The 14,181-nt window shown below is 38.7% G+C and overlaps 1 protein-coding gene across 3 annotated transcripts in view; it reads right to left on the bottom strand.

Moving 5' to 3' along the window:
- RBM20 (RNA binding motif protein 20) overlaps window positions 1-14,181 on the bottom strand; it is a 100,436-nt gene that overhangs the window by 72,961 nt on the left and 13,294 nt on the right. The window contains exon 1 of one of the 3 annotated variants that reach the window (XM_075107686.1): window positions 4,192-4,287. The exons of the other annotated variants lie outside the window; for them this stretch is intronic. Within the exon in view, the coding sequence (XP_074963787.1) occupies window positions 4,192-4,229 (38 nt within the window). The 5' untranslated portion in view covers window positions 4,230-4,287. Of the gene's footprint in view, window positions 1-4,191; window positions 4,288-14,181 lie in introns of those variants that run through there. 3 annotated transcript variants of the gene reach the window in all.

Here is a 14,181-nt window from a genome sequence, read left to right as displayed (position 1 = left end):
AAAGTAGAATTCTGAGAGAGTTGAATGGAAGTCTCTAAAACATTAATTTTTGGTACAAGTTCACTGTGATATATGATGAAAAGAAATAAATTAATATAAAATGTATTCACATGTTGCTGGAAAGGAAGGGTTCATGCTCCCTGCTGCTCTTCGGGGGTAATAAGACAAAATATATTTATTAGTATAATAGGATTTCTAAAACTGCACAATTTGCTTAGTTATATGCCTACAATGTATACGCACTGAGTAAAAAGGTATGTGTAAAGAGATGTTCCAGAGCTAATTATTCCTAAAGAATATCATTCCTTCCTGATTTTATTGATGTACTGCAAAGTATTTTTAAAAGATAAATAAACCTCATGTCCCATCAAGGTGATACTTGATATATTGTGCAAATTAGTAATTTGCAGCTTAAACTCCTTCACAGGTTTGCTTATGGTGCCGTATGCAGCAGGTTGCTGCCAGCACTGGAAAGTTTAGCTTATAGTTCAGCAGCTTCAGTCTTCGGACATACAACGCTGCATCGGTAACAAGATTATTAGGTTTTCTTTGCCACTCCATTTACTGGGAAACATTATACTCAAACCATACTGAAGAACAGAGGTAAAATCTGCTAAAAAAGAAACTTGTATAGCTTTCATGCCAGCTAAAATAAAAGTAGAAAACCACAGGTCATTGCTTTAGAAAACAATCTCCGAGTGAAACGACAGCAAAATACCACCGAAGGAATCTATTACGTTCAGCACAGTTCTAATACTCTGCTGTATTACCTGTTTGATACGTGAAGAGCCTGAAACATGGGTTTGGGGAAATTTAAAAAGTCACCATGACAAATTTTAGCACAGAAAATATCAATATGTTGCAGATGTTAAGCCATTTCTACTACCCAAACAGAACATTTTGGCTGTTTAAATCCTTGACGATAGGTGGCTTAAAGAAGAAATCCCAAGTCTCTAACTGGAGAGGTAGAGAGGATCTGGCTGGGATCAAAGCTGCTCATTCTTTACTATAGTTCTTATTTCTTCTTTTTTTTTCCTCTAAGCCTTTTTTCCTTTTTTTTGTGACCGTTTCAAGACAGGTGAACAACACTAAAAGATAAACACTTCCATATGGCAGCTCTACAGATCTTTAAACAGAAGCTACATACAATCCACTGAAAAACAGATTGCACACTTTTTAACAGCTAAACATTTTTGTATCTACTCATCTAGTCCTGTGAGTCACTGGGGATTAATCTACACTTAAAATCCATAGGATTAGAGAGTGCTTCAGAGCAGCCTACGCTGCTGAATTTATAATTTTTATAAGAGCATTTAATGAATTTATATAGCCAGAATTACAAACTCCCAGGACAAGAAGTGACTGAGTTGTTTGATTTGGATGTTTTAGTTAACACAACTAGGACCGTATGTAATTATACAGGAGTGGCTCACATGGGGATGACTGCAACAGAAACAATTTATCATAATAGCAATTAATAAGATACACTGTCAACATTTTCCTAAAGTATACGAAGATCTTTGTCACTACAGGAAAAACAGCAGCTTAATTAAACTATTATTTATTCTGTGGTTTTAACTTAATTCTTGTTTTTGAACTGAGACTGTAACTGAGAAATTGTCTATACTGATATAAATAAGTAGTACAATATCAAGGAATATCTGTTCAGCTCTTCTGACTGCTTTTTAATCTGAATACCGACATGTAGCACTTGTTTTCATTCCCTACAGAAATGTTCTGAGTCATATTAGCATAACCGTTTTAAACCAGTTCACACAAAAACCCATGAGACAGTATTGCAGATAATGCAAACTTAGACATACAGCAGGTAACACACTGAAGACATCCAGGGAAGACCTCAGAAATGAGCTACTGGACTGTGCGAACTGCCACTGTGTGGCCATGTTTTCTCTGACTAAGAATTTATATTGAAAGACAAAAGAATGTCAGTTTTCCTTTGTTCAAAGCAGTATTTCCTCCTCATACAGAGATGTGCATCCGTTGCCTGATACGATTATATAGATGCATATTAAATACTACCTTCTGCCAGGCTTCACTAACGCAAGTTCAAATACATACTATTTGTCACCTTAATTTTGTTCTTCAGGTATAACTGACCACTGTTGCCAGTCACACAAGGACTGTTCCTGTCAGCAGGCATGCCAACAACTCAGTAACCACTGAGCAAAAACCAAATTCCGTATTTTCCACAAGGAACCTATTCCTGTAATACGCTTTCCGTAGTACGATTAACTTGAAGAGACAGAGGCAACTTAACGATTATTAATAATTACATTGTTATACAGTCTGGATGCACTAAAGAGCATTCACTTTTCTGTTAAGACATAAGTTCATGCATTTGCCCTTCCTCCTTCAAAGCCCTGCTTAAATTTTGCAAATGTGACTTTAGATAGGGAACCATTTACCAGTTAAATGCCTATATTGAATAAATTCTTTCTTCTCTTTCCCTTTGCCCCCTCCCCTCCAGTAAAGGAAGAGTTGTTACAATGTGAAAGAGACTGAAAACAGAGGAAAACTACCATTTTGCCAAAACCACCGATATTTATCCATAGCGAAAGTATAACAACAAGAAGCTACGCACAACCTCTTAGGAGATTTTTTTTCCTTTGAGTCGATACTTATCACTTCTTCAGGAAAACTGTGCATTATTTATAGCTGCAGATTTCTTAGATTTTCAGAGTGACAGTTTGTTTACATTATTTTGTTCTAGTTTTAAATCCCAATATAAATAAAGCCAACTAAAACATGGTTTCCTTTCTTAGTTATGTAATTCTTTCTTATTAACACACAAGCAGAGCCGTTACTGCAGTTAAACTGCTTCACTCTTTCAACACTGCAGGGTCCAAGAATTGGGGCAGGGGAGCAATGTCAAGCCAAGACACTAAATGGCTAAACGAAAAAATTAACATAACGTGAGTGAATCTGGCTACCACCAGGCTCCAGCACAGACTAAGCAATCCTTTACGCATTCTAATGGTTTGCACAGAATTTGATGTGCTCCTTCTATTTGCTATTTTGAAGTTTCCTTCAATTCCTTACCTTTATGAAGGCTTATAATTGAGTTTTTGCTGCTTATCTAACAGTAAATCTTAAAAAAAATGCACATAAAAAACTTTTCCTTAAATAAAACACACATAATTGCAGTGGTCCCCCCTATAAGCAAACAAAAAAATTAACTGTTTAATTAAAAATTTCCTAAATGCACCAGAAAGACACTTTTCCTGAAAGTACACCTATTAAATAAAAACAATAAATAAATTAAGATGTGTATAATATATCCAATACTTGCAAATTTTTTATGCTTATGTAACACTAATTTGTGCTTTTAATACACCTCTGTTTAACAAAGCACTGTGGAAGGCGGCGTGCTTTTCTACGGCTCCCTGGTCCCACTCGTACTGCTCTCCCGAGTCTCATCCCGCACCTCTGTGGCTCACTAGGCTGTGCTAGCAACTTTAATGAGCATCCTTAAAAATAGAGAAAGAAGCTCATGACTTCTATCTAGGTGTTTTAAATACCAGCACTATCAAGCAGTCACCCCACGACCCAGGAAGGATAAGGATATGTTGTCAACAAAGGAAAAAAAGCGATAAGGTCTTTGGTGCCCACCCCCTGACCTGACAAAATCCAGGGCTGGATTAGTCTCCAGGTCAAAAATAGACTGTCTGCATCTGAAAGCAGCAGAGAACATTTCCACAGTATCTCACTGTTAGTTGTTTTGCAAACCACATTAAGCACTTCATGTAACGGCACCCGTATCCGCAGTAACTCATTTGGGAACAACTACTCTGAATCGTATTTGAGAAAAACCACGTTTGTCAAGGGAAACAGGAACAATTAAGAAAAATAAATCCTACCTTCAAGTCCTAGTCTGTGCATTATGCTTTCATTAGAAGGAGGTGTCTTCTTTACAAACGCCATCACCATCCCATTCACAATAAGAATTAAAACCAAAACACACAGACCGTCATCTGCCGTTGCTAATCAACACAATACTATTGCACATTGGAGGCACAAATGCTTCCAGCAAAAGATCGACTAGCCACACACAGCAGTAAGATACCCTACGTTCTCTTCCTTTCTATGGACCTAGGAAAGAAATATCATTAACTATTAAATATTATTCTAAGTAATTATAACCAATTTTATCGAGTTAAATGAATACGCTACCTTTTCTCATTCATTATCTTTGCTTTTGAGCTTTTCATCCTACTGATAAAAATTCAGTAATTCCCCATGATCTTGCTGAGCACTCACATTAAGTTAGCAAGGTTCAACTGCATGCGTTGTTCAAGCCACTATAGCTTAAATCTCAGTCAGCCAGGAAGCCAGGCAGATAAGCACTGGCCTATGGAAAGTTTATCTTTCGAAAGGGAACAGGGTACTTGAAACAGAACTTAAGGCCAGGAGAGTCTGTAAATTAATGTTATGTTATAGTTTGTAGATGAACAATCAAGCAAATGCATTGACAACAAGCTCATCTGCCAGGTTCCACTAGATGTTACCAATTACTAATCAATTCATTTGACCTATTTCAAACAGGCAGGTATTGGACCCACACTTTCTCCACTGCAGAGTTTTATAATTTCATAACAAAATGAAATAAACCAGTTTCTGAGGTACGCAGTCTAATTAATAAAAAGGTGGTGTGCTTTTTAGCTGAGACATTAAGATTTCTTTGCAAACCAGCAGAACAGCTTTTTCCATTGCAAAGCTGTCTTCTGTCTTGCATAAGAAATTTTTTTTAAGGGAAATCTTTGCTTTTATTTAAAAATGGTATACTCTAGATTCTGTAAACTGAGTTCTCCTAGATTTTTTAAGATTACAGAAGAAAAAAATTTTTCTATTATGCTTTTTAAATTCAAGATCAGAGACCAAGTTTTAAAAACACTTTCCAAAGTTGTAATAGGTTAGGAATCCTGCATCGTGACTAGATCACGTTGTTGCATAAAGATATTTTCACTATAAGAAGTATTGAAGGATTATTTTTAAAATTGTACAAGAAAAAAATCTTCTATTTGCATTTTACTCAGAATTTTTAATAAAGAAAATTAATCTTGATATTTAACAGAAAGTTTTAGAAAATAATTAATATTTGACTTTCAAAACCTTCAGGTATAGTGGGATTCTAAGGTATTGAACAGTTGCAGAGAGAACAAAAATTTCATTAAATCAAGGGGAAATTAAGCTGTATATAGTAACTGAAAGGACATGTATTATTTGGTAGTACTTAACTAGTCACATTTGACAAAGTATCAGTGTATAGAACAGGACAAAAATCCCTACTAAACCAGATGAAATTAGCATTATTCCATGAAATTTGTTCCTGAATGTGCATTCCCTCTTATTTAAAAGATTTGTATTCACAAATTTAAATAAATGAGTTATTTTCAAGATTTTTTAAAAAAAAATCTTTGAATGTAAAAAAATTTTCAAGGTTTTTCCTATATGTGCTCTGAAAAATAATTCAGAATAGCACCACGGAGATTCAGACATGGCTAAACAGCTTTCACAATATACATGTTTAGTTTAGAAGTGATAAAGAATTTGACCTGCCAGTCTCCAATGTGGGATTCTAACCCCAAAGGGACCTCCTTTGCCTGAAAAGTAAACTCCTGCTTATGGAGGAGGATTGTTTCAATGACACACAATCCTCTTGATGGGATACAGATGAAAACATATTTTCCTTCTGCACTACATGTATATACAAGAATCTGAAACAATTTAAAATAAGAATAAGCCAGTATGTTTAGGAAAGTAATAGCTTCTTGAGCTAATTATTTCCAGGTCTGTGCTCTATATCTAGAGAATAAGCACAAAAATGGGACATTTTTGCTATCACCTTCGAGAGCAGAAGTACACTCATATAGTAAGCAAGAATGAGCTATCATATGAACAGATGTGGGAATTTTGTTTAATGTGTCTAAATTGAAAATGTTTAATTACATTAAAACTGTCTGATGTGCCACGGTGTTACTGTTGGCTGACAGATAAACACAAGCGCTTACCCATTTTGCTTGTCCCATTCACATTGCCATGTCCCGTCACTCCTCCCCAACCTACTCAAAAGAGCCTCTGCATAGAACAAGACTTCTGACGCTTATCAGTTTGATCTTATCTATTATCAATGGGGAAAAAAATGAGCACCACAGTTTAATATCTTGTTCTATGATTTCTGCAAAAATTATTCTTTTTTCTGTAAGTAGAACAAAAGACAGAACAGACGGTGTCACATGACAGCGTCATAAAAACCTCCACCTTTAACAGGGTAATATGTACAACCTGATGTTTAACAACTAAAGTGATTTATGCAGGAGAAGTGGTTTATGGTTTGCTCTGTAGCTTTCCTATAAAAGTTACGGTTTGACCTAGCTGATGTAGATAAACACAGCTTCTGGGAAATAACAACAAAATATGGTACCACACTACTGATTAACAAAAATTGCCTAATTGGGATTAATTAGAAATTGGAGGCTTAGGTGGGAAGAAAAACGCAATTAAGAATTTTAAAGGAACATTTGCAACTTTAGAAAAATATTACTTTTCTCTGAATAATTTTTTAACCTATTGCTGCTAAAATGATCTTGTACTACTCCTGCAACTGGAAAGTTACATAGAAGTATTTTAACCACATTACGCATAAAGAATTTACTTCTAGACAGACAGCTTTTACACTCACAGATAACTTTTTCCTCTTAAAATTAGAAGATTACTGTGAATTCACAAAAAGCGTAAGAGGAGTAAAATCTTTTAAAAACACTGTATTTCGACCAACTGGTTTTCTTACTGGCAGTACCACTTTAAACCGTGATGGAATTTATAAGCTGTCCCAATATATCAAAATCAAACCCAGAATTTCTTAACAAATTTCTCAAGTTTCTATGACTAATAGTGTATCACAGAGTTGATAGTTATGGGCTAAATGCAATCCTGACCTTTTGAGCTTGGGGCTCTGAGACCTGCCGTCTGCACGCTGAGCCAACACAAAATCTACACTTAGAGCAGCGCTCTGCATGCCAGAAATCCTTCGAGGCAAGATTTCAATTTGTTTTATAGTCTCGCAGGAAAGGGCTCCCTACTCTTCCTCAGGAAGGTAGTGTCTTTTACAGTCACTCCCTCCTTCAGCAACAAAGTCAAATTTTTTTTGAGACCCTATAGTGCTAGAAAGCCAGTGTTAATCGAGCATTTTCAGGCCTTTTATATATGTTACATTTCCAGAACATAAAGTTTTCTCTTTCTATCAACTCTGAAAATCTCTGCCCTCTCTCAAACAAATGCTGAATTTCCATTCCCACCATCTTAAACCAAGTCAGTGGGCTGGATTTCTGAGCTAAAACCTTTCCAGGTGTCAAATCTGCTGTGATTCTCTATGGCATTTCTTCCAAACAGGAGAAAGCAATGATTATTTCTTCTTTGTGCTTTGTACACAAGGTTTAGCTGTTGAGGATGAAGCAGCCAATTCTTACACAGAAAAGTTAAAACCAAAGAAGGCAGAGGTAGAGGAGAGACTAAACATCTGGCAGATCAGAACATGACAGGGCATCAGGAAGACTAGAAAGATTTTGTGTGGGACAAAACCTGAAGGCAAAGTTTCTGAGGAGTAGGGGAGGAAAGAGAGAAGGGCTGTGGAAGAAGGGCATCAAAACGCCATCCTTTCAGGACTCTTTCCCCTCTCCCAGCCCATATTTCACTGGTGAGCCCATTTCCACATACTCTTTACAAAAGACAAACAGGCAAAGAGGCTGTGTGAAACTGAGCATCACAGCCCTTCCCCTGGACTCAGAGGAGCAGTTAATGAAAAATGTGATTAGCACTCTGCTACTCTTCAATTTCCAAAAGCCACTGTCATTAATTTTGTTTCACGGGACAGGCTGTAGAAATGAGAACAGCAAAGCACATTAATCACCAGCAATACCGCAGTGAGCAAAGACAGCCTGAGTCAATGAACAAGCCCAGACTGAGTGACTATGAGCAGCAAATGCTCCTTACAAGCAGCCAAACTCAAAATCATCAGGAAACTGTAAAATGAGACATGTGATCATGTAAACATCTCCTCTTTCCCTCCTCCCCTACAAGGGGATGTTTTAACGCTGAACTGCGGAAGTCCCCAGAGACACGATAAAGGAAAAATAAAAACAGCTACCAGCCAAGCAATGCCGTGCATGATAGAAACCAGATGAGGAAGTCACTGGGTAAAACTGCAACACAAGCAAACACGGCACAACAATCAAACAACGATCGTGTTGGAAACTGCTCTTCTTTCCAGCGTTTCTCGGCTCCTGTTCCAACCCTCCTTGCCTGAATGCATACAGACAGGGTAGAAAGGGCCATGCCAGATCAGGTCAACCTGCCCAGCAATCTGTCCTACCAATGGCAACCTATGGGCAGCTGCACCACGTATGATGAGACAATCTCAAGACACTAAACCCACTTCAGGAAAATCTCTCCTCCTTTCCAGAAGCTAGTTAATACCATGTGCTTATGTCTCTTTTGTTATTCTTCTCTCCATCCCATTTTTCTGGGCTTAACCAAAGGGTAGGATACCCTAAAGAACTGCCTGCAAAACCCACTCTACAGGATAACTGCCAGTAGATTGAAACCTCCTACCCCAGCCCTAATCTCCCTTGAAGACTTCTTGGATGTGGGTTCAAGGGAGAAACCTACACAGCTGGATGTCAGGATGCACAGGGAGCTTTCGTTCCCCATGTCCTCAAATCCTGCCTCTGCACAGCAAGACTGCACCTGTCCCAACACAGTACCCCTGGCGCCTTCAATTGATGCTGAGAAAATCCTGAGCTAAGTGCCTACTTAAATTTGATGGGTTTGCCATTCAAATGATGGTCTGTCAGCCTAATAAAAGCACCAGTTAGTAAACAACATTACTGCATGAGCACTGGCAGAATTATGAGCAACTGCAAGCTGCAATTAATTTGATCTTAGCCACCATGCCCACACAACCGGTGATGTGAGTGTGTGGTTTTATTTCAGATCAATGCAAACAACAACAAATAAACATTCCCAACACTTCTCCAAAGAAGAGGAATCAAAATTACCCACTGCTGCTAGAGAAATTTACAACTGAACAGATGTAAACTACTTCATAGCCCGGAGGAAAACGGAATTCATTCACCGAAGTGTAGCTTGAGCTAAACTAATCCCAGTTGCATATCTAGTTCTTGCAGAGCTTTGAGTAGCAATCAATCTTCTTGCATTCACCAGCAAGTGATTTGTTAATCTGCAGTTTTCATAACTTAATAAAGAACATTTGGATTAACCAGCTATCGTCATAACAGTCTGATGAGCTTCTTAAAGTCTCTTGGTTACTTATTGGGTATGATAGAGTAGAGAGTGCAGTGAAAACAAACTGGGCAGTATGGATTACATCACGTCGTGCCATCTGGAAAACATTACAAGACAATCACTAATACTGTGAAGTTTCCTGAATCCATTCTTCATTTATAACATAACCAACTGAGCTCCAGAAAGAGCATCTGAAGAGTGATTTGTAAAACACATTACTGAAATCCTATGTAAGATATTGTTTTAAATAAAAACCACATCTAAGTACAAATTTGAATTTCAGCTTATATCCTTAACCAATTGTATACCAATGCAAATCTCCACTGATAAATTGTCTTGCTAAATCCATTCTTGCGGTGGATTAGTTAGCTCAGGGAAACCATACTGGGATACAGCTCTCCAGGACTAGCAAGGTAATCTGAAGATTCTGCAGTGACTGGTTAGCAACTTTTCAGTATGCAGCGAGACTGCAAAGTGTGATGGCATTTGGGAGCAACACAGAAGTTTAAGGTCACTGCCCCAAACAGCTCAGTGAGTGGGTGGGACAGGCTGACAGCAAGACAGAGCCACTACAGCCACAGGGGCTGTAGTTTATCCCTGTGCTATAGGTTATCCCTGTGCTGCTAGGGGCAGAAATGAAGGCTCATGGTCAGCTGCTGAAGAGGACTGCTGCCCAAAGAATGCCCTGGAGAGCGACTCAGCAGCCAAACATTGTGTTTAGTCACAGTTGCCTTTAGTATCGCCCACTTTTCCCATCAGGAATGCCCATCATCCTACGTTATTTCTGGCCCATGATGTGTGTGCTGCAGGGCTCACTCACTGTGCAAGAGAAGCTGGACGTGCTTCTTGACAGCAAGGGGCTAGCACCGCTCCGACATGCAAAGCAAAGTTCATACAACAGCACTTAGATCCGTTTCTGTGAAACTCACTCCATGGATGAAAGCCAACAAGGGTCAACGACACACAGCAGTTTAGTTTCACAGTGGATCCCCTTTACAGATAGCCCTGGGCTGACACATCCCACCGTGCTCCTTGAGACATTTTTTTCCAGGAAGACAAAGCCAGGCCCTTGACAGGGCAACCTGCGGAGAGTTCAGCAAATTAAACTTCTGGACTGGCTTTCCCAGGGAGTCATTCCCATTTCAGTTTCAAGACTTCAGTATCCCTAAAGAGATATGCAACAGGGTTATTATCCATAGCTCAAGAAAGCATATTTATAGATGTGTGTATATATATATGTATACCTGTATGACACACAAAGCCATGCTCATACAACATTGTCAACAGCTGAACTCTTCCACAATCTCCAAGCCTACAACAGTCAGGTCAGGCTAACCTCATCACAAATTTATTGCAAATGCAGTAAAACCTATACAAGGAATACCTTATAGATGTTGTTGTAAAAATTACATTGTGCCACAGGCTGTGCAATAATCTGAAATCTCAGCTGATAGAAAAGTCAAAGCATTGGGGGGAATCTGGAACAGTTCAAGTCTGTCTGGTTTTAAAATCGCATCTTGAAAATATAGTTTCTGTCACATCAATGCTTTGACCCAGATTGCCCCAGAAATGTGGTGAGAAAGCAGTGGACCTTTTGGACGATGTGGTCTACCATATACATCATCAACCTAACACCGTTGTTACACAGGTCCCTGGATAAATAAGCGGAGGTCTTTTTGGAGAACACAACAGCTGTTTGGGAGACCACAACGGAGTATTTATACATTGGGAAAGGTTAGCATTATTAATAGCTGAAATTGTGAATGATCTCTAAAATAGGAGTTCCTTAAAAAAATAAAATTGTATGCAAGTGCACAAACACACACACACCCCAAAATTCCTATACAAACATAAAAATGTTGATATATTACATACATATTTATTACTGATGTTGAGACATTTTCTATTCCTCCTGTATGATACGCTACACAAGAAACTTATTTCCTCTGGTTTCGTTATCAGATCACGTGACAGGAGCCTCTGTATTATTTTTGTACATTTTACTGAACACCACTTTATGACCTGGCTCTCGAGTTTTATTACCCACTTAAATAAATACATTTAATGTACCATTTTTGGAATAAAACTGAGCATGCCACAAATTCTTTAAATAAAGTCTACTAATAAAATTATTTAGAGCCACAATATGAAGAAAACATAAGAATTTTTATAGTCTAGTTTTAAAACCATATGTTTAGCTCAGCTAATAAATCTGTTCATGTAAACTCTCCAGCATTCAAACAAACATATAAATGCTCAAGCTACGAAAAGCCAGATATAGTTTCTAGTTCTCCAGTTTAATCCAACTTTATTGAAAAGGACATTAAAGAATTTAAAGTGTCTGCTTTAAAACGAGACAAAGCTGGTAAGATATTTTTAATCAAGAGCGGCAATTACAAAGTAGTTCCTTCAGCCACCTTGAAAAATACATTTTTAAGATTACCTAGAAGTACAATTACCAATTCCACTAGATTTGCATCATCTCCTTTCCCGTTCAGTGCTTTTTATTCAATTTTAAAGGTAACTACTGTGCTGATCTCCAGCTTATATTGAACAGACGAGTGCTAGTAAATCAGAAGCTGTCCAAATCTCCTACTGTGGATTAACATATACGTAATGGCTGCTTGCCCACGACTGGAAATCCTTCCGATAGCTTAATGCTGTCAGGTGCTTCATTTCCAATGGCCAAAACATAACATAAGATTCCAGAGGACAAATTCTTCAGGCTCCATTTCAAGCCCAGAGGTATGTTAACACCATTAAAACCCACTGATTTTGTCAAGATGCTTTTGTCAAGCATGTGTTTCACTAATGCACAATAACTATGTTCACCTACAAAAACGAACACAAAAAAAAAAAAACCCAACCCAACCAGTTTTGAAAGCTAAACGGCACCAGAAGATGCAAAGATGACAGCAGCACAAGTTCTGCGGGTACTCTTAGTGCAACGTTTCTAATATTGGACTACAGTCTCCAGTTGGAGAAAAGAAAATCTATGAATATAACTAGCCTTATAAAACCAGCATTTTCTAGGGGAACATTGTGTCCATATTTCAGCCTTAAAATGCAAATTTCCATTTCTGAAAGAATAAGGGATCTGTGTACTTCTTTACAAGACGTAAAATGCTCACATAAATCTCTGTGCTGTCAAATTTTCAACCTTTAGTCAAAATGGGCAACTGGACAGGAGAGGATGAACGGAGGCAGTGGCCAGCTGAGGCAGAAGGATTTACAGAGGAGCTGGTTTGCCAAGGGTTTTCTGGAGAGGCCAGGAAGGGGGTGGAAGCTTGGAACAAATTAATGGGCAAACTGTTCCAAGCACCAAGATTGGCATGGGAAGATGTGTCCAAAGACAGTGGCTCCAGGTTTGTGTTACTTAACATCACCGTCTAGCTATCTAACTATACTGCCACTAAACACCGCGAATAGCAACATGTTTCTCACCAGCAATACAAATATGCTGTCATCTAACACCCAAGCCTATGAAACCTCCAGTATTTCTGGGAGGCAGGAGAGGGAGGTATGTGGAAGTACCCAGTCAGATCACCAGCATGTGCGATTTGCCTGGGGAGGTGTAACCACACCTAGAGGCAGCTTGCAGCAGGCAGTTTACTCACTTAGCTGCCAAAGGCAGGACTACATATAAAGTCCCATATGCATGCTCCAGGAGTATGTGGATGCTGAAGAAAATGCCTTTCAAAATTCACCACCACACCCAGCTTCAGGTACCTGACAAAACACAACCGACCCAGCACAGTGGAGCCCGATCGCTGCTTGACCGAGCATGGGGAAACTCCAGGGAAGACTCTCCCAAGATCTCCGACACCACAGCTGCCCCCACCGACAAAAGCAAAGGAACCAGGAAAACACTGAGGAGGAAAGAGCACGTATCTCCATTCTGTATTATGTGCAGGACCAACAGCGAGTCCCGAAAGAGGATGCAAAGAAACACTGTGTGCCCTCAGGAGTGTCCTTTCCACTGTGGACGGGGTCAGTTGGGAAGAAGTCCCACAGCCTGTTCTTCAAACTGCTGACAGTCAAAGAAACGGAGGGACAGATGTCACAGGGGGCAGAGATGGACAGACGCCCTTTTTCCTTCGTACCTCTGGGTGCAATGCTGGCTTCTCAGCACGCTGTTAACGGGACAGTGTGTTACAGGCACTGCGCTGGGCGACGACGGTTCGAGGGAGGAAAGCACACCCTCTGCAGGCTGAAGCTAAGAGACTGGAAATCATTATTTCACTGCGAGCAAACAGGATTCAATTTAATTTCAGGGGTGGTTGACAGGGTTTTTTCATTGCTTCACTGAAATACAGGAAGAAGAATTCAGTATAGCCAAATCGGTAGAAAAGAGGGACAAATCCGTGGTTTATAAGCAGTTCCACTGCACCTCCTGTGCTCGGGCCACATCACCCCTTCCACCCAAACATAAGAAAAGGCGTATAAGCAAAAAGTAGGAACAAGCTTGCACAGAACAAAAGATTTGAAGAAAAAAAAGTGTAACAAAACATTTTCTGTTACTACATCATTTTCTATTATTAAGGTCAAGTGAAAATTATTTGCTTGAATTCTTTTTACTGTTTGGGTGTTGTTTTTTTTAAAAAAAATCTGTGCTTCTTCACAATATTTTCCAGAAGAAAAACATGGAACAGATATACAAAAACATCATCTACTTGCTAATTCTTTAACAGATCAAAATAGATTTTAAACACTTATCACAGGCTTCCATCACTGTAAATAACTACAGAACTACAAATTAAGCATAGAACTAATTAAACAAGCATTGAGTAGCTAAAGTGTGTCCACAGAAAAGATGAATATAATTATAGATCAGCAATTTGAGAAGATAATATTTTGAAT

The sequence above is a fragment of the Phalacrocorax aristotelis genome, chromosome 12, assembly GCF_949628215.1.
Source record: "Phalacrocorax aristotelis chromosome 12, bGulAri2.1, whole genome shotgun sequence".
Taxonomy (NCBI): Eukaryota; Metazoa; Chordata; class Aves; order Suliformes; family Phalacrocoracidae; genus Phalacrocorax; species Phalacrocorax aristotelis.
Note: the sequence above shows the minus strand (reverse complement) of the source record. Positions and strands in the feature narration are given on the sequence as shown.